We start from the raw sequence: 27,796 nt of genomic DNA, 5'->3' as shown, positions 1-27,796 counted from the left end.
GAATTTGATGGCTTCTTACGATGCTAGTTGCAGTTTTCCTCTAGCTATCGATTGTGATTCTCAGTGGTATTTTAATCTGATGCTTATTTTCCTTACAGGTTAACTATTTGAGCCCACCATTATTATATGGTCTGTCCTTCACCTTTCATTGAAAATAGCATCTGTGAGTGCTATCATGTTAGCTGAAAGTGTGGGGGAGAGTGAAGTCCCTATGACCAAACATTCTTTAAAAGGCTTTTTCTTCCTCATATTCTTTTCCAGGGAGGAGGGGTGTAGCACAGCTAATCTCATTTAAGAATTTAGCTTGCCTAAGTTCCTTTCTCAGATGTGGTATCTCCAGGGTTAAAACAGGTCTTTATACACTGACTTTTGTGCACTACCTTTTTTTAATTACATGGACGAGACTCTAGGTAAATCACTCTCCTTTTAGGTAGAAAGGTTAAGGAATATGGTTATTTTAACAAAAGACTGTCAGCCTGGACATGAGTTTAAAGCCTGTCATGAGTGTATGCTATGGAGATGTATCTGTAGCCATATCTCCTGCTACAGAAAAACACCTGTAATAGCTTTTCTGGCAAATGCCCCGTTCTTAAGATCTGCACAATGGATACCTGAAGTTCTCTGCATTCCTTCACCAAGCCAAGCATGAAATAGCACTTGGAAGAGTATCTTGAATTTGCTATCTTCATAAAGCTTCTGATAGTCCTTTTCATGCAACGTGTAAGTATAGGGAGGTAATGTTCATAGTGACCCGTGTTTAAAAGTGGGGAAACACTCCAGAGTAGTTAGTTACCAGTCGCATGAAGTTCTTCCAAATACACATATAGCTAATGCATGGTTTGTTTTTCTGCCCCTGTATCTTAATCCATGGGTTATGTGTTGGGCTCTACCTGGATATGCTGTGGTAGCGTGTTACCAAAGGAGCGCAAGAAGGTGGGGTATGAACGTGACCTAAGGATATTGCTATGCTGAAGTATTTTCAGGACATTTTTATTATTTAGTTATAGACACATAGTAAGTTGAATGTGTATACACACCACGCACATTGGAGAACTCGTAAGTGACTCTTCTAAGGTAGGCATCAGTCTACTGTGTGTGTTTTCTTCTGACAAAACTAGTGGTTAGTTGTAGATGTTAGCAGGAATTTTACTGCCTTAATGCTACAATCCTAATTGTTAGAGCACTGTGGCCAGGCTGTAGAGCCAGTAGATGCATTTAATATTTCTTGCCTAAAACATAATTGTTTTCCAGAGTCCAGTAGATAAACCAGTGGAAGATAAAGCTTGAATACTGTTTGAAAATTTGGGGGTTTTCATATAACCTACAAAAAGTTCTTCCTGCTTGGGATGTGTGGAAATGTAGTATTTTTCTCAGGTTAAAATTGCTTTGCTTTTAGTGTTGCAATATTTAGACATTTCACACACATTAATAGTAGTTGTGTATCAGAGTTGATTTGAGTCATGAGGCAGAGTGGTGTGAAATTAAGTAATTATCTGTTCTTTGCTATGAGTAATCTGAACTAAACCAGGATGAAATCTGAACATGTCAAAATAACATTTGTTGCTTTATTAAAAGATTACAATATTACAGGGGTAATCTAATATATTAAAAACCCTACTTTCAGTTATATACAACACATGCTACATGACACGTCAGTTTAATGCACATCATACTGTTGTAAAGAAGTGATGAGGTAATAAGGGAAAAAGTGTGCAAGCACACACACAAACGCACAGTAAATATCTCACAGGCTTACTGAAAAATATATTGAACTTCTAGCGGCTTTTGCTCTCCTTCTTATATGCATTCTTTAACTTACATTTTTCGTAGTAGTTGCTGTTTTGAAATGAGTGTTATAACAATCTGTTCTAGAAACCTACCTTAGAAGAGTATTAGAATTATCCCAGTCAGTATTTCATAGTTGTGACTGACCTCTAAATATAGATGAGTAAATCTATTTAATAATTTGACAGTAATATGTTATAATTGTGAAATACAGTAAATATAACTTCTCTTGGCTACAGGTAACTTCTTTATATAATTTTCATCTACTGGCTAAGGATATTAAATAGCTTATGTATTGGTATCCATCATTTGCCTGCAAAGTTGGATAGTCCCTTTAATTTTTATCCAGCCATTCTGATTACAGAGGCTACACAGCAGGTAATGACCGAAGTCAGGTACAAAATACTGTGACAGTTGTTGTGTAGTATAACATGTTGGCTATACAGCACATTATATCTGTTGTAAATCTGGATTAATTTCCATATGCAGGTAGCTACTTCATTTTGGTAAGAAAAATCATGGGTGTTTTTAATCTAAAATATTTGAATCAAATGTGAATTCTAATTTATAGGAGCAGATTATTAAAATGCTTGAAGTGAAGGGGAAAGACTGGATTTATCATGACAGTAATGGTTTGAGTATCTGCTCTCAAAATCAAATTATATAGTACTAACTTTATTCATGGCAGTTAACAAAGATTAAATTAGAATAATCACACTAATGTACATATACCAGCTACACAGTTCAAAGGATATGATTTCCTGTGTCAAATGATTGCTCATAATAATAATAATAATAATAATAATAATAATAAAACTCTTGCTGTACAGTTTGTAATATTTCCTGTATTTGAGAATATTTATACATAATATAACATACAAAAATATTTAAATGTCGTGGCAGTATTTTTACCATCCAGACTTAATTTACAGGGAATAAAAACCAGAAAGTTTATCTACAGACCATCTAAACTGCCAGTTCTAAAAGGCTTAATATAACTACTTTTAGTACCAAGAGGTGTTCTGAATGTTATGTCATTTCAGTTCCTTTTTTTCTTCAGCTTTTTTTCCCTGGAGTGATTCTTGAAAATACAATATACAAGCCCTCACATCTTAGCAATAAATGTACAATATCTTACATTCCTCGTTTCTGAAAAGATAATTCCAGATAATAACATCATAGCTTTACGTGATTTTTGGAACAAGAAAGCAAACCAAGAGAAGAATTATTTCAGTGGAATGTGTTGGGGTTAGGTCTTATCATCATAACAACTTTCTTTAGTGAATACGATCCCCCCCGGAATTCAGCCCAGTAAACACCATCCTGATATCGACTGCGGTAGTGTCCTCCACGATACCAGACTCCATTGAGATTTGAATGAGCACAAGCATTGTACCACCATCCTCCCTTCTGGTAATGAGCACAATTACCTGCAAAAGAAAGCTCCAATTCAATCTTAGGAGCAAATGAAAAAATCTTACAGCAAGCAAGCAAGCTAAGCACAAAACAATTATTTTTTTTTAACAGTGTGTTTAACATGTAGGTACCATGTGGCACAAGGTAAACTTAGGCTTCTTCAGGAACCAGCTCTGTAGTTAGGTTCTACAGATAGACTCATTAGTGTTACTCTCCCTTGCTGGAAAATTTGTTTGCATTACTGTCTCAAATAACATCCCATAGCATATTTTACAGACCCTTGTTTAGTGTCAATGATAAATATTTCAATGAGACTTTTTGTTTTGTTGTTAGTACATTATAAGTGTTGACACATCAGTTTGTACTTCATAAGTTACCAACTGACAAATCTCTAAAAATGTAATTTCTTGTGTGTGTGTGTATCACCGTAAGTATTTTTCCTTTCTAAAAAAAAGAAGGAAAAAAAAGGGGGGGGGGAGGGGCAGGCAAAAAAGGCAAGGCAACTGAAAGGGACTTTGTACCTGTGTATACATCATGGTCCCGGTCCAGCGTGGTGAACTGTTTACCATTGTGCCAAGTAAAAGAATCTCCTGCGTTGCCATTGTAGCGTCCCAATCTCAACTTGTAATACTCGCTTTCTGGCTCCAGCCTGAAGCTGGCATACTCAGCAAAGACTTTTCGACCTGACCAGTCTTCCATTGTTATGAGCAGTTTGTAGTTGCCTTGATTTGTTAACCAATAAATATTTTCTAATCCAAGCCAATATTCTCCATCTATATTGCCAAATCCTTGCTGTAAAGGAAGCAAGAGAAACATGTTAATATTGTGCATCTGTTTTAGTGGTAAATCTGAGTGTATTCTTAAGTAGCAAACCACAGTAACTTATTTTATAGAGACTTCCTCTTCTGGCAGGGTAAACACCCAAGTTCCTTTTCATGTAAGCTCTTGGCCAGACTCTAAAATCACCCTTTAAATTAACTTTACCAATAATTTTTAGCAGGTAGAAAACATTAAACTGCTCCCTTGTCCTAACCTTGTATGTCTCCCAGTTCCTGAAAAAGTTGACAGACCCATCCAGCCGTCTCTGAATGACTGTCCAGCCACCAGGGTCATGCCGTTGGTCACACCAGACCTGCATAAGCCGGTTTGTGTTTTCTGGTTTTACAAGATAGATGGAGCTTGTATCATGGCCATCTTCTAATGCTTGTAGACAGTCTCTCCAGGGCCCTGTGTCAAAACAGAAGGACTCTGCATCAAAATGCAGTTGAGCATATCTTTAATGCAAGGCAGTATTTGAATTGGTAGCATTTTACAGTAGATTTGCTTCTGCTGAGTAGTGTGTTTTTCCTCTTATTGAAGGTACGGTGTCTGCTAAGTGTTTTCAAACAGATTCATTTGTTGTAACCTTATTTCTGGAATGTTTCACAATGAATTGCTGATAAAGGTAGATTTTTTTTTTTCATTATTATTTATTTTATTTAGGCAACTGCACTTATAACATTGATTATATCTTCAAAGAAACTAAATATGAATGACTCCATAGATAAGTATTAATAATTTCCTTTAGAAAACAAAATGGTAAGTTTGACTTTGTTTCTGTCTTTGAGAAATTCAGCTTTTTAGATCCCCAGAAATGTCGTTGGCACGGACCTTAACAATGGAACCGGCAACATAAATTAAGACTGTAGGTGTTACTGCTGTTACTGGTGTTACACCTCAATGAATGATAACACAAAATAGAAATTACGATTTGTAACATGGAGTGCCCACTTATATAGTGAGAGAAATTGTAGATAAATGAGAAGACCTTTAAAATACTTTGCATTCACAGAAATTACAGATGGTGCTCTCCTATTTTCAGAAGGAGAATGCATTTTTTTTTCCTTGAGTTTAGTAGAGTCCATAAAGAGCTTACTCTCTTTTAAAGTTTCTTACATTCATGATTTTTAAAGAAATTTTCTCCAATGGGAAGATAGATTCCATTTTAATGAGTCTGAGAAATTTAGATATGAATGATTTAGGAGTCTCTGTTGATACCTGCAGATAGACTCCCCCAGCTGCTTTGCTGCTATCCTCATGTCACCCAAGTGGAAGAGTGAACTCAACAAGAATCCTCAGGATTAGAGACCCTTGATTGATTTTGTTTGTGTGTCGCCCCCCCCTGCCCCGAAGGAGGAAGGCTTCTCAGATCTTGTGAGGAGTCTTACTGAGGCATATGTTGCTATCAAGAGTAATTTCTCCTTTAAATTATTTCAGTTCATCTACCCTTTTTCCTAATTCACTGTCCAACACTGGTAATGGTAGTGCTACCCTTATACTCAGTAAATGAGTTAGAAATAAATTAGTTTTATAGAAGCAACCTCAGTGTTTTGGGGGGTTGGGGTTTTTTTGGTCTTTTTAACTAGTTAACCAAAAAGTCAGTGTACCAGGAGGCAATCCAAGTTTTTGGTCTGCAGCCGTGCTGTGGTGTTCTTGTTTCCTTAGTCATGTTCACAGACTGTACCTAGAGTGCTGCTTCTAAGCCCCTTCTCCATTTCTGTTGTGGCTAACTGTTCAGATTTCTGGCAATTTAGATGTAGATGCAGTATTCTGTGACACAGTTGCATGGCTTATTATGAGAGGTGGAAGAAGACACGTGTTATGAATGCTGGTAATTTAAATTCCTCTTGTTTATTTTATCACAATGTGTATGTAGTGGCACTTACTAAAACCAAAAAAGAACAAGTTGGTTCAAAGTCATTATTGAAGAAACTCCTAAAATGGTCAACCACAGATCTTTGATCTTGTCTTCATAAAAATAAACATATAGCAGTATACGATGTAGTATTTACAGCTTTCTAATCTTGCAGTTTCTTTCTAGGCCATGTGGCAACAGTGCTCTACTGCACGTGATTCTTTTCTCTGAAAGTGCTTTAAGATGAAGATAAACTATTGTAAATACTTCAAAGCAGGGTTTGCTACTACTTTTCCATGACAGGTGGTATTTTGTCAGATACTAACTTTCCAAAATTTTGACTAAGGTGTGTAGCCTGAGATTTGTCATCTGGCATCAGAAATGAAAGTGAACGTACTGAACACAACTGGCCTCAGCACAGATCTCTGTAAGGCATGATGGTGAACTCTGCCTAATGAAAATAATACTTAATAATTAAGGGATTTTTATGATTTATTTATGTGAGGTTCTTTCTTTGTACTTTGTAGCAGCTTAATTTAAACACCTTTAGTAAGAAACCTGTTCAGTGCTTTCTGGAAATACATATGGACTGTACATCAACCAGAACTCGGTCTGCATAGGCACTGAGCCCTTCAAATATATCTAAAAGTGATACGTAATTGGTATTACAAAAACCAAATTGATTCTTATTCAAGGTGATTGGATGATGATACGTGATTCAGATTTCTTTACTGCTTGTTCCACTGTTCTTAGCATATTGTCTATCAATGAGTGGAATTTTTTTTTTTTTTGCAGTGTCACATTTGCCACCTTTCATTCCTCACATACTAAGGCAATTTTTGGTGAGATATTACACAGTAGTTAATTGTTTCATATTCAGTTTCCTTTAGAACTCTTGGGGACTGTGCTTTACTCTGTGCAGTTTGTTAGTATTCCCTTCTTTCACTGGCTTTATAACCTCCTCTACCAACATTTCAGTTTGAGATAAATCCTGCAGAGTATCCTCCTTGCCACTAACCTAGTCAACACAGGAACCTCAGAGCATCCCCTCAGTGAATACTCATATCAAAATTAATTTAGATTTTCTACTGTTGCCTTAATTTCTCTTGAGTATATCTTTTTATCTTTACCTATAAACTTTTAGTCAGGCTTCCTGTTCCTGATGTGTTAGAAATCAAATTTATTATGCCTCTTTTTTCTTTTGCAAGTAGTTCTTAAGATTTTAATGTGTCTTTATATTTAACGTGACAGAGAGTATGTTCTTTTCCTATTTCCTCATTTGGAGATTACTTTAGTGCTTTGAATGGTGTTGTCTTTCTTGCAATACTGGTCTTTTACCAAGCTGCTTAACCATGACAAGATTTCCTGGTCCTCTCAAAGTAATTTTTTTTCGGATGGATGGATAGTTCTGAATTTCCAATAGGTTATCTTTAGATAGTCTCTGTGGTACTTGAAAACATTCTACCTTTTCAGTTAACGCTTTTAGTTTATGCATTGGTGTTATAATACTCTGCTATTCTGTGTTGTTTGTGTCTCCGAGTTTCTGATAGGCTATTATATCAAATCTTGCTAAACCCCCAACTTTCTAGTTCTTGTATCTTTTTCTTTTTTTTGTTTAAGTGGTAATATTTATTTAGAAGCATATATATGTTTGAATTGGCCTTGCATATATATATTGGCCTAACATTTCTGTGCCCTGTTTAAACAGTCTGTTTTTCAGATTACATTTCAGCATTTCTTCCTTGAATTTTGTCCACTGCTCCTATCCAAAGATTTTACTTGATGGTACAAAATCTGCATTGCTTCACCTAAAGGATATATCAGTTTAAACCATCTGATTCATTAAGTCATAATTATCAGTATGAATTTATATTGCCTGTCTTATGTTATCACCTATGTTTATTTTTGTACACTACTAATGCCTTTTTTGAAAGTATGTGACCATATAAAATTAGTTAATATTGCATTAACCTTAGCTTTACTGTTTGCTGTTTATTATTTAACTATTTAACTTTATTTTTTATAATGCAGCATGAGGTTAAAATGTTTACCTGCAAGTTTTATCTGGTAGAGTATAATAAACTGTTTGTGTGCATGTTTTTCTAGGAATAAAGTCTTCTATAGCAACTGCACAAGAAAACATACGTTTCATAATTGGTATAACTGGCTACTAAATGTTCTGTTCCCAGAGAAAGATTTGTTGATTTTTTTGGGTAAAGATGATGAATCAAATTAATTCAGTTTTCAAGTTCAGCTTTCATTTGTCTTGAGTCTAGTCATCTTCCAGTGTTGCACTAGCAAATTTATACAAAGCAGAGTATTTTGATAAGCTATTCATGCAAGTCTGTTTTATTCAGAAAATGTAGCAGTGCTTCACATAATAGTGTTTGTGCTGTTTTGTGTAGAATTCTACAGTCTAATAAATTATTGTTTCAGATCTACCTGAATTATTGACCCTGTGGGCTAAACTTTTTGATATTGTAAACTAAAACCCATTGTAGATAAACCACATCTGCTTTTTGCATTGGCATATTAAAGCTTGTAGTTGTTAAGCATTAATGCATCCAAAGTTGTTGGGGTTTGGCGTGTCATAGCCCTGCATCCCACCCCGAACCTCTGGGTCGTAACTCCCAAGAAAGGAGTTGCTGTTAGTGTCACAGCTAAACCATTTCATTCTGAAGTCTTTTATTAGGCTTTTAGCTCTTTCAAGCAAGTCTAAGGAACAGTGTTCCTAGATAGGACTACAGAAATTTTACTTGGAATTCATCTTTTGCTTAGTAGAATGGAGTAAAATACAGTTGTAGTTATTTTGAACTATCTCTGGTGTTAACATTAGGTGACTTACTAACTATTTACTGATTTTTTTTTTTAAATTCTTTTTTATTTTTCTGTAGAATTTCAGTGTTGTGTACATGTTCAGTATTTTGCAGGCAGAATTAAACTTACCCAGCTTATTCTTTTGGGCATGAGTGGGAAACAAGAATGCACAAATAAGAATTTGAAGGAAACGATTTATGGATAAAATTGCAAATTCTTCTACTTTGAATCAAAACCAAGTATTTTTTACATTTTCCTTTATTTTTGCAAAGAACCAGCAACAGAAACATTGGGGCGTTTTCTATGCTTTATAAAATAAGACTTTCTGGGAAATGCATGGATAAAAGCATGACACTAGTCCTTGCAGAGAAATTAGCTTGTCTATTATAAAGTGTGTATCTCTAAAATTACTTTGTATCCAGTGATGATGCCCACATTTTACAGTGCATTCTTTCAGTTTATTTCCTCTAGAACATTTTACTATGAGACTGGGGTTCTTTAATTTATCTACATGTTTTTATGATTTACTGCCAATGTTGTTGTTATGCAGTCATCAGCTTTTATCATCTTAGAGGCAATAGACTATGGTGTCTCTGTTACAACGCTTCAAATATTCCCAATAAATTTTTAACAAGATGCTATTCTTCGATGTCTTGCCTCTCAAATCTGGCACATTATTTTTTGTCATTTGGCTAGTCATTTTGGCTTACCTTTGTGAATATGGAGAAAATATTCAGTTGTACGTTTAAATCACGCTACACAGTAAATCTATAATAGCAGGTAGGGAAAGACACTTCAAACGTGAGAGAAATACTTCTAAATGACTGTCTTGTTTTAGATAATAGTCATAATAATGTTTTGTTCTGAAGTACCTTCCTCTGAGTGTAGGCATAGGGGTCTAGTATCCTAGTACTGTATAAAGTCATTACAGAAAGGGTCGGTGCTCTGCAGATTTTAAATTATAAGTAACTTATGAAGTAGGTTGTTTCAAAAATATTCATGTAGAAAAAAGATGAGCACTTTATGATAAGTAATGTGTATAGAACTCTCTGTAAGTTGGTTAAATTAGTTTCTGTGGTAGTTCTTATGCTCTCCAATTCAGATTCCTGGTTTTTGACTGAGGTAAATGTGACTGTGCCAGTCATGTTATTGGTTGGCCAGCAATAACAGATATTGCAAAAAAACCTGGGCAGTAATTGTGTAAATTTCCTCTATAGCGTATGTGCTGCTGTTAGGAGAAAAGGACAGTTCTTTTACTAGATCTGTCTGGTAATTAGTGTTTTTATAATAATAAAATGTAAATCTTCCTTCTGAAGTACTAGAATACTTTACAAACAAGGGTCATCTTACCTTCCCCTGAAAAAGTGAGAGCATCCTTACTTTCAGATAGGTAGTTTTGATAAAATCACCTCTAGGCAGTCGAGCAGGCTTTTGAGGAGTAGTACCTTTGTAATCTGAACAGTGCCTGTTCACTGGCACAAACACATTTAACTACAAAAATATTTTTGTAGTATTGGATGTATAGGATGGAGACACAGCTGTATAATGAGGAGACCACACATTTATGTTACATAAAGACCAGAATAGGTTTTGATAACTGATTGTGTGAGATGTATTGTATTGCTTTGGACTTGCACCCATCTGTGCCAAGTTGAAGAATGTGAAATAAGTTTTTTAAATTGCATCTGTAATTTTGCTAACCCAAACCACATGATTACTTTTCCCAACCCTGTATTTTTGTCTTGCATCTTCTTAATTTCTGTCTTCCACAGTCATTAATTCTGTTTGGATTCTTAAAAAATTTGTCTAAGCATATTTTATTTCTTGACCTTAACTTGAACAATTAAGTTGTACTAAACAAAATATTTTCTGAATTTTTTTTTTTTAACATGTAATTTAAAAAGGGGGGGAGGGGAAGGGGCTAGGTTTGGGTTGGAAGGGATGTTAAAAGGTCGCCTAGTCCAACCCCCCTGCCATAAGCAGGGACATCTTCAACTAGATCAGGTTGCTGAGAGCCCCGTCCAACCTGACCTTGAATGTTTCCAGGGATGGGGCATCTACCACCTCTCTGGGCAACCTGGGCCAGTGTTTCACCACCCTCAGCGTAAAACATTTCTTCCTTATACCTAGTCTGAATGTACACTCTTTTAGTTCAAAACCATAACCCCTTGTCCTATCACTATGGGCCCTATTAAAAAGTCTGTCCTATTAAAAAGAAAGTCTCTCTTTCTTATAAGCCCCCTTTAAGTATTGGAAGGCCGCAGTAAGGTCTCCCCGGAGCCTTCTCTTCTCCAGGCTGAACAGCCCCAACTCCCTCAGCCTTTCTTCACAGCAGAGGTGTTCCAGCCCTTCGATGATTTTTGTGGCCTCCTCTGGACCCACTCCAACAGGTTCATGTAATTGGTCTTACGAATTAGAGATTAACCTAATTCTGCTTTGCACTGATATTTTCACACTGCATAATGTTTTACAGAAATGAGATGTCATTTCAAGCTCTTACATATGTCTTTTATGGATTTGGTGAGACTCAGTAATCATACATAGTGCTTCATGGGGAACTGGAAGCTTGGATCCACATAGCTTTTAATTAATTTAAAATCATGAATACAAATGAAAGGGAAATATGAGATTTGTTTTTAAAAAGTTGAAGTAACTTAAGTCTCACGTTCTACGCAGTTTATGTGCATAATTAACTTAAATGTTGTTTGGTTTTTGACACTGGTTGCCTGCCTCTTCCAGTGAGTTACCAGCTTCCAACTATCTATCTGTTGGGAGAAGAATACAGTAGATAAAAAATATATAGCAAGTTTTTGGAATTTGTTAGAGATAGGTTTTTCATAGATACCTAAAATAGAGAAAGCAAAAAAATACGGGATGTATTAAATTTGAACCTAGTAAGTAGGGAAGTATGGATTGAAAATGTAAAGTGGAAAGCAGCGTAGGTGATCTTGATCATGAAATAATGGAGGCCACAATTCTTAGGAAAGTAAAAAGCAAAACAAGTAAAATGAACTTAAATATAACAGACTTCAGCAAATTCAGGGAGCGTGCAGAGAAAATGTTTTCGACAATTAGTTCAAGCGAAGAATTTATAAGTTTGTTAAAGAGTCTCTGAGGACATTGCAATGGATTTTGCTATTGTAGGAGGTGGCTAGGGAAAACAGTAAGAAACTGACCTGGCTAAATCATGACCTTTCCAGTAGCTTTGAAAACATGAAGAAAGCTCAGACAAAGTCGATGCTAGCTCAGAGTATTAGGCATGGCTGGTTGCTTGTGGGTTTTGTTTGTTTTTAACAAAACAACAACCAAAAAAAACCCCAAAAAACAACACTGTGTACAAAATGAAATAAAGCTACTCAGAGTAGTAAGACTGTAGTAAGTCTATGATGAAGGGAAAATATTGGTCTGCTACTTTGTGAAGAAGGAGGGCTGTCAACAGATTAAACTGAGAAGGCATTTAATATTTTTCTTCCATTTTGCTTCACTTTTCATTGCACAGGTTGGTTATGATCAGATGGTTAGTACAGCCAGGAGCTTTGCCAAAGGTTGAGAACTCAAGACACAGTACAGAAAAGATTGGATAAAATATAGGTGGATTTTTTTCCAGTGGCTGGGCAGTAGTGGTGGTGGTGGGTTTTGTTTGTTTTGTGGGGTGTTGGTTGTGGGTATGCGGGGGAGTGTTTTTGTGGGCTTTTCCTAGTTCATTCCAGACACCTGGCTGAAGCATCATTTACAGCATTAATTGGGGGGGGCGGGCAGATTTTGTTGGAGATGTGCTTTGTGAGTGGAGAACCTCCTGGAGGATGAGGAAAAGGTATTAAATGTTCCTCGCCCAAAAAGAAAGTTGGGGAGAGGGGAGGAGGACATCCTGGAAATGAAAGGTTAAATAGCTTAACTTCAGTTGTTGGAAATTTGCTTGAACAAATCAAACTGCTGCAAACGAGAAAGTAAAGAGAGAAATGAAGATTATAATGGATTTGTGCAGGAGAAATGTGAAACTTCGTTTTCTGATAAGCTAGGTAGATAAGGGAGAAGTAGCAGATGTCAAGTCTTATCTTAGAATCATGGACTTTGGAAGGGACCTCTGGAGATCAACATGAAAAATAGCTGGATAAGCAGCACTTCCTCAGGTGAGCATCTAGGGCTTCTACAGGGTTGCAAGTTGGTCATGAGTCAATGTTTTACTTTGCAGAAAAGGAAAATGCTTTATGAGGATAGATCAACAAAAGTACTATGCATGTGAAGTAGCTTTTCTATTCCGCTGCGTGATGGTGAAGCCTCAGCTCCAGTTTGGGTACTTAAAAGCACAAGGAGGATGTGGACCCATGAACGAGTTTTCAGAGGAGTGTAACAAGAAGGGGAAAGGTCTTAAAAGAACACTTGAAAGATATTTCACTTACAGAAAGATAGGGAAATACTGTAGTAAGCTTAAGCCTACTTTGAGATCAAAGTCAAAATGTAATTATAGATAAGCTATCCTGTAGTGTATTGCTCCAAAGAAATTGTAATAGACCTGATTTTCTCCTGTTTGATTTTTGGGATATTTTGGGGAGGATTTTTGGTTGGGTTTTTTTTTTTTTTTTTTTTACACAGAACATTAGAATCATGATATTTTTGGCTGAGGTTCTGCATGCCACAATGCAAGCTTTGCTGAGTTCATGTCTGGCAATATTGTGAAATAACTGCTTTGTAGCAAGGTGTGTTAAAGCGCAGTCTCTAGACTGAAACACCTGCTCAAGTTTCTTTCATTGTGGATATTTCCATGGAGAAATAAGTCTTTTTTTTTTTTTTAATGTGGCAGTTGCATTATTTGATAATTCTAAAAGAGTTTGACAATGTCATTTGGAATATACTGCAAATAGCCTTGAAATATATTCTGAGTGCAGTTCATGTGCCTTACTCTGTTTCAAGTCTTAGTTTCAGATGTCTGTGGGTCCCCTGTGTTTTTTCTGAAGCAAGTACATGTTGCCCACACACTGAAGAACAAAATTCTCTTGTATGGGACATGTAATACTTGAACTATGTTTTTGAAGTATGTGGGACCATAGGTGAAACTGGATTCTTTACCTGTTACTTCTTTATCATATAGATCAATTGATCTCTCCTGTGATTTCAGATGCCTCTAATCTTGCTTATGGCAGAACTCCTAAGCCTCTTAATGAGGGCTGTATAATATCCCTTACTATTCCACCACTTGCTTCCCTTTGCTCCTGTCTTAGAGTGCAAGTGCCCTGTGTGAGGTACAGGGCAGACACGTATTCCTTTTTGAGTTACACAAGCACAAAAATTTTTACATGCTAGATCAACAAACTTGTAATAACTTCCTTAAATGTGTACACAAAGAGTGTCAAACCCCTTCAGATGTCATGAATTATAGCAGTTCGGTCATGGGCACAGGTAAATAAAATTTAGGTGATTGACTGCTGATTAATAAGATTTTTCTGCAGCTCTTTATCTTGTACATCTCATAAATGGTGGGTTTGTCTTGGCAAAGCAACATGAGAAAAATTTGTGGGGCTAGTGTTTCTGAATCTGTTAGACATTCAGAATCAATTTTTTTGCTTTCATTCTGTGCTTGTACTACAACATGTATATTAAAAATACACAAGATAGATACACAAAGTCAGATCTAAGAAGTCTCAATTAGTTCAAAATAATTCATTTGCATTTATTTTGCTAAATAAATGAATTCTGTCTGCATTTTTGATATTACAATTAAAATGTTGCCCCCTGCATGTTAGCATAAACTAACGTAGACATATCAGTAATATTACTTACCAGATGGTTTATCAGTTGAAGTCGGAATACTAGTAACTGCAGGCATGGTTGGTAAGGTAGGTGGCAGAACCTTTAAGTTCTGATCACTCTGAATCTCATTAGTAGATATCTGGTTAATAATGCGATTGTAAGTAGGAGGCTGGTACACTTTATTTGGTGGCTGTGGAGTTTGTGGCAGTGGCTTTATGGATGGCATTCTTTGACAGTGTTCTTCCAGTTGGGCAATAATTATTGACTGATTATTGGCAATTGACATCAAATGTTGGTACTTGTGCTCTAAGTCTTTGTATTTGTTTGCAAGCTGCAACATATCTGCAGTTTGGTTCAAAATCTTATTCTCAAGTTGAGAAAGTTCTAAGGCGTTGTCACGTTTTCGGATAATTTCATGTAGTAACTGCATATAGAGTTGCGTGACACGAGAATTCATATTTCTGCTCTCTTTTCTTAAGAGTTTAACCTCATTAACAATCCCACCATCCACCTCTACCAGTTGCTGGAGAGTTTCTATTTGTCTCTTTTGTTTAAGAAGTTCATTGTTAAGTAACTGTAATTCTTGTTTATTTACCCTGTTTTCAAGTAGAACTTCAGGCTCCTTAGAATTAACACAAATGGCACCTGTCACTCTCTGTTGAGGTACAATAAAGGTGTAAGTGCATTTGTCCTGTGTGTCACTGGAACGCTTATATCTGTTCATATAAATGAATTCTTGTTCTGTTTCCTCGCTATTGCCTTCAAATTCCTGTGTTTTGCTTGCAGTAGCTCCCGCAACAGCTATTAGCATTAAACAGATGAATCTTGTTGTCATCATGATCCTCTAGTTCTGGTCAAATATTCTTCTGCAAAGAACTTTTTAAAATCTGTTTTAAAATAAATTTAACAGTAAGTAACAAATAGGAAGTCAATGCAAACTTAACAACTGATAATGTCTTCTAAAACTTACAAAATATTACATAGTAACTAGTATGTCTGTGTACAAATGAGATATTTTTCTTGTCCAGCATGAACTTACGTTGGCTAAAGGGGACATCATGGGCAATAGTTCTATCATTCTGTGGCCAGAACTGTAGTTACTAGTCACTAGTTTAAAGCCTGCCAAGAACCATAAGAAACTAAGTAATAAATACCAGGATTTGAAGAGTCCTTTCTTCCAGGCAAGTACCACAAAAGTTTCCAAGATTGGTGTTTTAATTTAAATATGAATTACATTTTCATTTTGTACAGTTACAAATATAACCTTTAAATGTAAACAGAATATAAGTTAATATGGGCTGTTAAAAGTTCTAAAAATATCAGATAGTTCATTTGCAGTATTTTATAACTGCATGTATATTGCAGGAGGTATAGCTTAGATGAAATGTAACAATTTTACTTTAGTTAGCAGTATTGAACCTCATAGTTTAAAAAAAAAAAAGGAAAAATTTACTCTACTTTAGTCCTTAATAATTATAAATTAATAACTCTACTGCCCAAATACCATAGGCAGTAAAATCTGTTGTTTTTCCAGACTAGTAGAATTTACAACTAAAGTATTTATTGTGACTCTCGCTGGAGGCATTGTCTTTGCACTCAGCCTGGTTATTTCACTTGATAGTCCCTTCTCGGAAGGGGAAAAATCACATGCGTGTGTGCATGGTGGACAAAGATGACCCCCAGCCATTAAAATTAGCTACTAGTGTTTATTGACATACTGCAACAGTACCCTTCTGGTGAAATTATGCTAACTTAGTTCTCAGAGCAGATTCATATTCAAGGTGGAACTTTGAGGCCATCACAATCTCATAAAAAATAAGTCGATACCAGAACTTTATAGGCAACAGTAGTCTTGGAAACATGAGCTTAGCATTGTCACTACTGCCAGGAATGTCCTTGTCACAAATCACTCTCTTATCAGCTGTCTGAACAGCACTTTGATATCATGTATTTCTAACAGCTTTTTGTTGAATTTTAATAGGCATGTGTATATATAACCTAGTTTTCTTAAAACAAATAAAATGGGAGGAAAAAATGCATTATGGAGCTTTTTCAGTGTATAAAGCCTGCTTGATACTTTTTAAAACCAAGGTGGTGTTACCATCATATTTTTCTTTGCTTGTAAAGCATTTCACATGGAATAACCATTCAGTGTTTAAATAACTGTCACCTTACTGCTTGGTCATCTTTAGTACAATGAGATTTTTTTTAATTACATTAAATTATGGGAATAACAGCTGTGAGAAACTGGAATGAGTCCAGCCAAGCGCAACCAACATGGATAGCTAGAGGGCTGTCAGACATGATGTATGAGGAACAGCAGAAAGAGCTAGGTTTGTTTAGCCTCCAGAAGAGAAAGTGAAGGAGACATCTTACTGCTGTCTTCAACTATTTAATGGGTGTTTGTAGAGAAGTTGGATTCTTTTTGGAAGTGCACAGTGAAAGTGTAATCATCAATGGATACAGATTGCCTCAAGAAAAATTAATTTTGGGTTTTAGAAAAAAAGGATTTCACAATGAGGGTGACCAAGGACTGAAGCAGTCACCCAAAGAGGTAGTGGAATCTCCATTCCTGGAAATATGTAAAGTTTTGATTTAGGCAAGGCTTGAGCAGCCTGATTTAATGTTGAAATTAGCCTTGCTTTGTAAGACGAAGGTGATTCTATGATTGTAGGCAGCTGATGACTTTTAAGAAGGTTTTTTTTAGTGTCAAGATAATGATGGATATGCATGCTTAAATTATGCATACTGAGAAGAGATATGGTTGTCAGTCATTCACATTTTTCTGTTGTTTTGAAATAAACCATAGAAGTTTCTGTAGATGCTTCTGTAAATGATTAAAATGAAAGTGACCAGGACTTGATCCTTCTTAAACTTTTTGGATATACATTTTTGCCTCAGTTTTTTATTTGGAATAAACTCATTTTCATTTTGCAAACAGAAAGGAATTGTGCTTTGCAGAACTTGTCAAGAATCTTGAAAACTTGTCAGATAAAAGTTTGGAGTTTGACATGGTTTCTGTAAGTAAAGGAATGTTATTTGGAGCCCTGGAAAACAGGGAACATAAATTCACCCCAGACAGCTTTAACTTGCATAATCAGCATTTGCACAGCAGGTCACACTTGGAAACCCTGGCAGTTTTCCAGGCCTCTAATTTCTGCACAGATGGACTGTTTTTGCAAATGTCTCTCACATATAGGTGTAAAATGGGTTTTATTTCACTGTTTCAATTGAAATATCTTCCCCCTCCCCTCAAAAACTGTAATTATTGTGACCACTGAAAAGAAACTAATTTTTTCCTCAGAGTTCACTTGTGTCTTTGTTACAGCATCTCATGTCTTTAATTGAGCACAAGATTTGGGGTGCGCATTCTTTCCCAGGCTGGATAAATACAGAGCAACATATAACAGTTTGATTTCTTTTCTCCAATTTTTTTAAGAACTGTTTAAGAAAAAAATGGAACACAGTTCATCAGCCTCATCTTAACATATCAGTTCAAACATCTTTCAAAATAGAATAGAATAGACTATTTCAGTTGGAAGGGACCTCCAACGATCATCTGCTCCAACTGCCTGACCACTTCAGGGCTGACCAAAAGTTAAAGCATGGTATTAAGGGCATTGTCCAAATGCCTCTTAAACACTGACAGGCATTGACGACCTCTCCAGGAAGCCTGTTCCAGGGTTTGACCACTGTTTGCAGAAGGTAAGCCATCAGTGAATGACATCAGCATGATTAGACCGTGCTGAAATGCTTCTCTCTCATGATCTTGCCTGCACATCACCTTTTCTAAGATGTTCTTCCTATAAGAAAAAACACTGGAAGGAAACGTACATTGGTAGGAGAATGCTCCTGTACACATAGAAACAAGAACCATACTGTCTTCAGGTGTCCTTCTTCCTGCAGAGTCTGTTTATGAAGTGATCTCTTAGGTCTTTTATTGTCTGTACTTGTTCAGTTAAAAAAAAAGTGTTCAGAATGAGGCCTAACTTGCATATTGTGATGGACTACATAACATAAATGGCATTTCTTCTTTTCTGCAGTTGGATTCAAATGGAATTCATAACCAACACGTTTGTTTGAACAACTCTCAATGATTAATCTTTCAGGGAGAAAAAAAGCTTGCTGGAGGAGGTGTGGGGGGGAAGCCAGAGAAACAATTTCAAGGAAGGATTTAATGCTTTTGAATATCTTTCCTCTTCTTTTTGAGTAGCAGAATGTCAGATTCTTAGGACATGAGAATTCCTTCCCATGGGAGAGGAAGATCTTATTTATTTGACGTCTAGCACACTAGCTTTCAGTTTTCTTCTGTTTGCACTTTTGCCAAGTAATTGCTCATAGTCTTTGTACTTAGCTAGGGCCATTGCCTGCTGATCACTCAGTTCTTCCTGTTTCTCTGGCTCGGCCCCCCTCTTTTCTCTCCCTCTCCCAGTAGCTCTTCTGCAGTGGACTGGGAGGGAGCTATATTACTGGGGCCGTATTTGTCCCCAGTGCAAAATTCCCCTTAGGTAGCTGTGGACTTTTCAACCTCGCCATTGCACAAAACTACATTATATAAAAGCATGCTTGCAGGTTTGGTGCAAATTTTCTTAATTACTGGAAATAAGGCATGTCTGTCTTTTATCCTTGTGCACATTGACAAAACTTCAACAAACAAGCATACAAACAAAAAACAGGAGAATTGAAAGAAGCACACTTAAAAAGAAAGATATGTGTAATTTTAATTAAAAATCAAATAGAACTTCTAATTAGAAAGACTATGGAAGTTTGAAGTAATTTAATTTCCAGATTCTGGCTGTTCAAGACTTGTGTACTCATAAAAGCACTTTTCATGGGAGTTGAGTTGGTACAAACTTGCCCTAGTGCAGATGCACCTAAACCAACTTTTGCATACATTTACCCTGCTTGGCAGTATATATTACTTTATTCCAGCAAAATAATATTATTTTCTGTTTGTCTTTTGCCAGTATAACTGCATCTGTATGAAAACTTTTGGCGGCATTGTTGTGCGGGTTATAGTCATAGCATTTTTCATATTCCTAGCCAGCATAAGCGCTTTGGTTAAAACTTCAGTTTGTAGACCAAATGCTGGCCTATCTATGTATATAACTGGAAGTAGGTAATAAGTTGGTTTGTTTGCTCATTCGTTGTTTGCCCAGCTGAGGATGTTCCCATGATCTGGTGAAAAAAGAGGAAATAAACTTTCTGAAAGGGATATCAGATGTTTCAGCATTTGATTGTTTTTTCCTGTCCCTTAAAGGGAAAAAGTAAATAAAATCTTTCTTTGGCTTTGCTTTGAAATATTTTTCTGTCCGGTACTCTGTCATGCTTATATGGGACTTTTTATGGGAATTTTACCATCTAAAATTATACAGGTGTTTCACATCCTATAGTTTAATCACTGTTATGATTCTGAAATGATAAAAGGTAAAAATATTTCTATGTGCAAAGTATTACTGTTTGGCAAATGTTCACTTTTATTTTTTAATTAGCTTAGCTTAAGAGGAAGCATCAAAGGTAGCAATGTCAGCACTGTGGCTTTTTTTTAAGCTACTTATAGCAAAATACACATTTCATTGTGGGTATTCCAACATGTATACCTTTTTTCATTACTTGTTCGTTCTGATGCCATCCTTCAGAAGATCTCATTTTTACAAAATAGACTGGTTAACTATCTCAGGCTTTATGAAATATTTTACCTATCCTTGGGATTTTTGTGTACAAAAGAGAACAAAGGTATGTTTCCATCAGATGAAAAATGTGACTTGTAATAACATAATAAAGTATCACTAAGCTTATTTGAAAATGCTACCAGTAGCCATTGAATGCTATGGCTGTTTTTGTTGGATGAAATTTGTTCATAAAATAGACATTTGCAGTATTACTCTGGAAAAAAAGGTGTTTATGAAAGCCTGAGTAGATATTGTCAACACTGTTGCATCTAGATCTAAAGTTTTGCAATGTTGAGTCTTCCAGCCATTGAGAGATTGGCATCTTGTCTCTGGGAGTTTATACTGTGTTCTTTCTACACCTACACTTTTCAGTATTCTGCAAAAAAAGAGCTGAGACCATAGGAAAACCACTGGATGGTGGCTGAGCACTGAACTTTATTATTCTTTACTTTGGATTACAAGTCAGTTCAAGGAGGCAATGTTTTGCCATTTAAGGAAGACATCACCTGTACTATAGCATTTTGGAGAAATACAAAAGCAAAATAATGATCTCTGTATATCTTGTGTGGAAAACCTTAAGGACAAATGTGGAAAATAACTGCTTGAATTTCTTACCAGAATATAAATTTTGTGTCTTAAATTGCATTGCTATGGGTTACTCCTACAGGTACGGAACATAAAAGAACCCAGTAGGTAAAAGCAGAATTGCTTCTTGCTGTTGCTCGTTTTTCTATATATAGTAAACTGTTACTAAGCCAGAGGACTGTAGGTATGAAAGTGATGCACTGAGCTATATAAATGCAGCTTTTGTACAAGTGATATGTGACGCTGTCTACCCTTGGAGACTGGTTTAGAGAGAAGGCAATTTTCTGTGCTAAACCTAGGATGTTACACAAGGGGATTTCTGGGGACTTCAGTAACTATTTGAATTGCAGCATAGTTGAATTTATTGCAAAGATAATCTAATTAAGAAAAAACACTACCAATTTGGTTTGAGGTGCTAATACATCAGAACCTGGTATATGATGACGATAGCAGCAATTCTCACTTCAGAAAGTTAGAAGAGATTTTTAGTGGCTTGTATGTCCCAGCTCAGGAACTAAGGAGGCATTTTGAGTTTATCAGGCTTCAGTTATGATAATCATTGTAAACAAGGTGAAGGAGTAGGTTTCCTATGTGTGTTTTTACACCTAAACAGGAGTTCTCAATAAGCTGGCAAAATAAAATCGGATTCTCCATTTAAGTCATTGTATCTTTGGGATAACAACTGTTGTTTTTACAACAAACTGCTACCATTTTCTATCATTGTCAGTCAACCTCCCTAAAAAGGCTCCCAGAGTATTACATCCCTTAGAAAGTTAATTCCAGAATTTGGGGGGTTCTTTTTTATTATTTCATTCTTTTTTCTGTGTATGGTTTTATTTATGTGTCATTTTCATTTTTTTGGTTAATAGGTGGCTTTCATTTCATTAAAGAGGGGATAGGCAAGGTCCAACACTCAATTTTTTTCCCATCCTTGTAAATTGCTCTGACTCGAGGTCTTACAGCCTAGAGGCTGAATCCTTAAGAGTGTGTGCAGGTCTAACATGCCAGAATTGAATGCACCATAATTAAACCAATACTTCAGAGCCTTTTAGAAATACCCACATACATAAGAGGGATGAGATATGCGCTTTTTGCCCAACACTGATATTTTCTGGCATTTCCCTGTACCATTCTTTTGACTTAGAAGAAGAAGAAGGTAGCAATGATATCCTACATACAGATGAGTTCGTTCTGCTATGCTAAATCGGTTAGAAAATTCAGTTCTGTGGGTTAATACGTTCTTGTGTATTGGTCATATTTAATATAGTAAGGCTAGCAGTCATTTGATGGGCTGGCTTTTCCTACATACCTTACATGCTATGGTACCTTTTGTGCCGATTCCTCAAGCATTTAGACATATAAATGAAGGTACGTTCACAGAAGGCATAGTGTTAGCTATTACAGCATTTATTCTTGAAAAGATAAACTATTCCATTTGATTGTGAATTCACACATAGTTTGATAATTGTTCATTCTAAAGAAGAAACATGAAAAACTAGCTACAAACCTTCACTGTTTCTTTAATACTTTTGTCTTTGATATTAAAAGGGGTTTTTAGATTAGTGCAGTTTTACATTTTAATTGGATTGTAAAAGCAAATGGAGCAAGGGTGTTGAAAATGTAAAATCCTACTATAAAAAGATAAGAGGGTTTGGGTTTGTTTTTGTTAACAAACATTAGTTTTTGCTTCTGCAGAGTCCTGCGATAGTCAGTGTTCGTGGACTTACAGTTAGCTGGCATGTTCCAGGCACCAGGCCAGTAATATGATCTGGATTTCACAACACCGTTGTGATAAGATAGATAAGCATGAATTTTCTGAATCTGCTTTCTTTCTTACTCCCTGCCCCTTTTCTCAGAGCTCGTGCTCTGTTCTTACTCATTCTCCCAAACATTCTCTTGCATGGAATGATATTAATCCATCCTCTCAATTTTTCAGGTAGTCTTCATATTTAATGTAATTTATTAATTTTTGCTCTTTTCTAAGGAGAGGGACTTCCACTGGTACAGGTTTTTGTTTAGAATTAACTCCTGTAGTTTGATTTTTAGATGAAGAGTGCTGCTGTGAAAAACCTCAACGCTGATTTTTTTTCTGTTTTGTAAAAGGAAACAGCAATTCACAGTGAAAATACAGCACAGTAGTATGCATGCCACATGTGTTAGGAAAAGCTTTACAGTTTTATTTGAAGCTTTAAAGTAAATATAATAGGGGATGGGGAAGGGCTGACACATTAATAGCATGCAGTTTCAGTTATGAAAACATGAAGTAAAACTAAGTTGGAAAATTTAACTCCAAACTTATGGGGGGACTGATTTTCGCTTCTTTGCCACTAGGTACTTGATTCCATTGTAAGCAGTGCCACACTGACAGAAACCAATTAATTGGTTTAGATATTTTTATTATAATGCATTCTGTACTCAGCTTTTCTGTCCGCTTAAAATTGTGGTGAAATTTTGGTTCAAGCACCAGTTCATTCTTCTTAAAAGGAAATACTCTTTTCCCTGAGGGGAATGGATGACTAAAGCAACCCTTCAGAATGAGAGTATCTTAATTAGTTATTGGAGAACTTTTGTTTTGAAATACTATCAAGTGCTGCAAGAAGCTTCAAAAGATTATGTATCTTTTGCTGCCATGTAACTTTTTTTCAAGTTTTGGCAAAAGATGGCTTTTGTAGTTACAATAAGTACAAATTTTCTTTTTGGATTACCAAGAACTTAAGTCGTGTTGTTTGTGGATTGTTCTTTGTGCTTTAGTAAAGTTCTGTCATAGATGTGGAATGTAATTATTGAAAGAGAGCACTGCTTTTGTTATTACTTCCCTTAACAGCGGCCTCACCTTATTTTCACTTAATCCAATCACTACCAAAACACGCTGACACTGTGTGTGCTTATATGCATCTGTGCACGTTGTACATAATAGCCCTTAAAACAGATTCACATTTTAATAAATGTGACTAATTTTGTCCATGAAAAATAGTAGTTGGATCATATAGTAAATATTTAATGCTTACACAAAGGTACTCATAAATGCTAGGTGGTTCTTTAAATGAAATTTTTGCAGAATCTTTCAAATGTTTATTTTATAGACTGTATTATAAAGTTCCAGGAACTTTCATATCTCTTTGATCAGACATGACTGTAAGAAAGACTGAATGGAGATTTCAGAATTTTTAATACAGGTAGTCCTTTAGAAAAGTTATCATTGAAAGTAGGATGTCCTAGGAAGTTTGTTGAAAGGCATATGCATTTTCAGCAAGCTTGAGGAAACATGAAGCCCAAAGTTACATGCAGAGTTAAAAAAGATTAAAAAAAAAAAAGTTTCATATTCTAGAAAATAATGGCAAGAAGGCTTTTCACTATCAAGATGTCTCAACTATCTTTACAACTATATTTTAATATGATTTAAAAAAAAAAAAAAGGAAAAGCAGGCTTGCTGCTTTATATTGGGGAGCAGTAATATCTTTGACAAGCTTACATTCCACTTGTATGATAGTCCAGCTGGCTGGCTTTGCAAACCAGTCTTTGGACCCTGGATGTACAAAAAGAGCTGCACACTTCAAACACAATCCATCTGTACTATCCATTCTTACCCTGTCTCCTCTGGCTTCTCTCTTCAGTCCTTAGCGTGCTTTCATCACAGGTTTTCGGAGCAGCTCGTCCACAGGAGTTGTGACATCTCACTTAGCTGGTGGTATCAAAAGCGTAGCTCTTCGGTGACCTGAAGGCTACGGCTGAGTAGCTTTGTATGCTATACTGGAGTTAGACAAGGAAATAACTAGGTGATCTACAAAATTCTTTCTTTTCTTTTTCTCCGTTGTTGTTCTTCAAGATCTTTCACAGCTTGGCTACCCAGGCTAAGCCCCGCATCCGCGCCGTGCTACTGTGGAGGCACGGAGAGACTTGCTCTTGGGGAAAGGGGAGAACTCAGCGTTCCGCTTTCAAAGTGTGGAATCCATCATTTCATGCGCGGCTAAAGCAGCCCGGTTTGAACTTCAGCTCTTTGTGGCAGACTTGCGTCCCGCTAGGGGAAAAAAAAGGGGGAGGGGGGGGGAAGGCAAGCCTGCAACAAGCTGACTAGTTCTGGTTGGATAAGCTTGCTTCCTCCTCCCACAAGCCCCGGGGATCCACCAGCGACGGACGCCCTCGGGCCCCCTGCCGCCGGCAGCGGGGCCGGCTGGGCCCGCCTGCGCGCCGTCACCTCAGGGCTGGCGGCGCCGGGCGGACGCGGCGCAGGCGGGTGGGTGGGTGGGTGCCGCGGGGTGGGCGGAGCGCTCTGCTCGGAAAGGAGCCGGGTCTGACTCTCGACGTTTCCTAACGCGCTGACCGTACGGAGGTGCGGCGTTGTGCGTGGGTTTCTTTAACGGAAACCTCTGTTGTGAGCCTTGAGCTCTCGTTCGTGGTACTACAAACGTGTAAAAACTAGACCCGGGGGGAAGAGTTGTGCTGCTGTAGATTCAGTAACGGGCGGTAGTCCGCAGTGAAAGCCGTTTATCCGTTATGTGTGAAAAGGTTCCTTTCTAGAGTTCGGAGGAAATTCTGGAGACTGTTTGAGGCGCGCGGGTGTGGTCTGTTCGGTCAACCGAGGCGCTGGGCCGTGTAACCACGGAGGATTCACCCCCAGCTGCCTGGGGGCGGCGGGGCCGCTCCCTACCCCCCTGCCCTGCGCGGCGCGGCGCGCTTGCTGACGCGGGAGGCGGAGTGCTCTGCGTCACGGACGCTCGAGCGGTCCCTGCGAGTTTTTGCCGACTGGTCCTCTTTAATGTTAAACGAGAGAAATACAGCTAGGCTGCTTTATTTAGAGTAGCGCTGATACTCTCCGTTTCTACCACTTCCTAGGTCATTTCTATCGGGAAACAGCATGGTCCCAGAAATAAAGGAAAATAAAATTGTCTAAATTCAAGCCAGCTGTTAAAATAATCGAATGCAGATTGAGAATCCATAATTTGGCTGAACACCAGCGCATTTTTTAATGTTTGCTTGCTGCTTCTGTTAGTAATCTAAAGCATGTTTCTCACTTGATTACTGTGAATTCTTGCTATTTCCCTAGAACCCTTCTAAAAACTTGCTGTTACAGAACTTCCTGTGCATAGAATACTTTTGGTTATGAGCTATCACCTCTGGTTTTAAAGAAGATTTTTTGAATTAATGTAAAACTTGGCTTTAAGATGTATTTGTAACTTGCTGGGAATCTTGCAAAGAAATTATCAAAATTAAAAGTCAAACTTCACAATACGAAAATGTTCATATTTTAGCTCCTTTTTCTCAACAGTTCAGCAAACCAAACTGTTATTTCACTGTTATTGTATATCATAGCCATCTTTAGAAAGCAATACCGTATTGAAATAATGTTTTTGTTCATAGTTTTTCAAGCAGTTTTTAAGATATTTGGGTTTTGAAAAAACGGAGGAAAGCAATATGAGAACACTTAGATTAATCAAAGGACAAATAAAGAGGTGTAAAGATACTGGATTAAAACAAACCATTTCTGTTCAAGTTAAAATGTGGAGAAATAGTGGCTATTCTAATAATAGATTCTTTCCGTCATAAAAGTGAATGTCTACTATGTCGGAAAAAAACATGTCTAAATATATACACTAGTAATTCAGTATGTCTTAGGCTTTTTAAGTTTCTTGTACCTTTACTGTATGGCCTGGGATTCCTGCAGGGAATATTAGCGCCTCTTTATTAGTTACTGTTGTTATGTTATCATTATTTTCTCATTTAACTCAAAAGCTTATTCCTTGCTGTATCTAAAGAGAGAGGACAGAAAACCAGGGGCTGAAGTGGTCATTTCAGTGCTATTAAGTAGCATAGTCTGGATACTTAGGGTTAAAGCAGTCCAAAGCTTTTTCAATGCACTAGTTTTATACTGAAAAAGCTGGTTTAATTGAACTAGACTGTGGTCATTCTATTCATTTTTGACAGATTTAGCTGTAGGCCCATTAAATTTTCTTCCAACTTGCACGTGATTCACACTCCTTCACTTCCAAGGTGCCTTTTCAGCCTACAGTACAGAGAGCTGCTCACGGGAGGGAAGCGGGGAGCAGGAGGACTGCAGGGAGCAGGTTGCCACGAGTGTTTGCCAAGATGCTGAGGTGGCTGTTTCCGGTGCTGAGCAATTTCTCAAATTCCTGACTACTTACAGAGCTGTGAAGGCGATTCCCTACCTACGTTACGACTTGAGTATTTAATTTTCATTTAAAAATGAACATTTTCAGATTCTTTGCTTTTGTAGAAGAATACAGGTTTCTAACTTGCTGTTACACCCCAGAGCACCAAGGTTCTTGGAAATACAAGATTTCCCAAGGATAAAGTTCTTTATTTAGGACCATATTTATAAATCATCCATAACCATTTTTAAGCTCTTTAACGTATACTTAAGCTCTATTGATTTTAGGGCATTTAAATAAGTGCAGTTAAATGCCTAAAAATTTTACCTGATGAAGGAGACTAAATAGAGACTTCTCTTGTGGTGTGGTTTTTAGGCATTAATGTTCTCTTGCAGATAATCATGTTATAAATAAAAATATTTGAAAGATCAAAAATAGCCAAACCCTATTTCTTTGATTGTCCTCTTTTCTGAATAAGAAACAGCATATTATTACACAGATCAATCTTCCGATTAAGCGCTGAGTGCTTTTTTGTCTTTTTAAAGCTGTCTAAATAGCCTGTTCCTGGAAAGTTTTGTATATGGGTCATTCCAAATTGTGTATGACAAAGCCACCTTATTTCTTCAGTCTGTTGCAGTTTTGTCTATTGAGAAAAATAAAGTTGTGCCAACTTTGTAGGTGACAGGGAGCTTTTATTTGGATGTGCCAGGTGTTCGTAGGATATCTGAATTGTTTGGATAACACTAGGTGTTTGCCCTTTGGGAAGGACTGAAGAGAAAGCTGGGATTAGCCTTCGTGTGGGCATTCTGCTTGGACCAAATGGGAATGCCTTTTCCTTGGATTTGTAATACTATGAAGTGGAGTTCATTGCTTTCGTTAAAGGCTTTAGGCTGAATGACGTGATTTTCAAAACATTTCATAGTTGTTCCATTTGCTTTTTATACTGAGAATCTCAGAGATCAGCTTACATTTAAATCCATGATTGGAGAATA

The 27,796-nt window shown here is 36.9% G+C and overlaps 2 protein-coding genes across 8 annotated transcripts in view; one reads left to right on the top strand and one right to left on the bottom strand.

Moving 5' to 3' along the window:
- Window positions 1–27,796, top strand: part of RALGPS1 (Ral GEF with PH domain and SH3 binding motif 1) — a 134,822-nt gene that overhangs the window by 49,818 nt on the left and 57,208 nt on the right. The window lies entirely within an intron of this gene.
- Window positions 1,546–24,951, bottom strand: ANGPTL2 (angiopoietin like 2). 2 transcript variants are annotated; one of them, XM_072882760.1, is made up of 5 exons: window positions 24,285–24,951; window positions 14,471–15,327; window positions 4,235–4,449; window positions 3,723–3,993; window positions 1,546–3,215 (listed from the first exon to the last, which is right to left on the bottom strand). In XM_072882760.1, the coding sequence occupies exons 2-5, from the start codon at window positions 15,276–15,278 to the stop codon at window positions 3,016–3,018; spliced, it is 1,494 nt and encodes a 497-aa protein (XP_072738861.1). In that variant the 5' UTR covers window positions 15,279–15,327; window positions 24,285–24,951; the 3' UTR covers window positions 1,546–3,015. The 2 variants fall into 2 exon arrangements, with proteins under 2 accessions (XP_072738861.1, XP_072738862.1); XM_072882761.1 differs by having other exon boundaries at window positions 4,235–4,428; window positions 24,285–24,907.

This window comes from Ciconia boyciana, chromosome 18 (genome assembly GCF_034638445.1).
Source record: "Ciconia boyciana chromosome 18, ASM3463844v1, whole genome shotgun sequence".
NCBI classification, from domain to species: domain Eukaryota; kingdom Metazoa; phylum Chordata; class Aves; order Ciconiiformes; family Ciconiidae; genus Ciconia; species Ciconia boyciana.
Note: the sequence above shows the minus strand (reverse complement) of the source record. Positions and strands in the feature narration are given on the sequence as shown.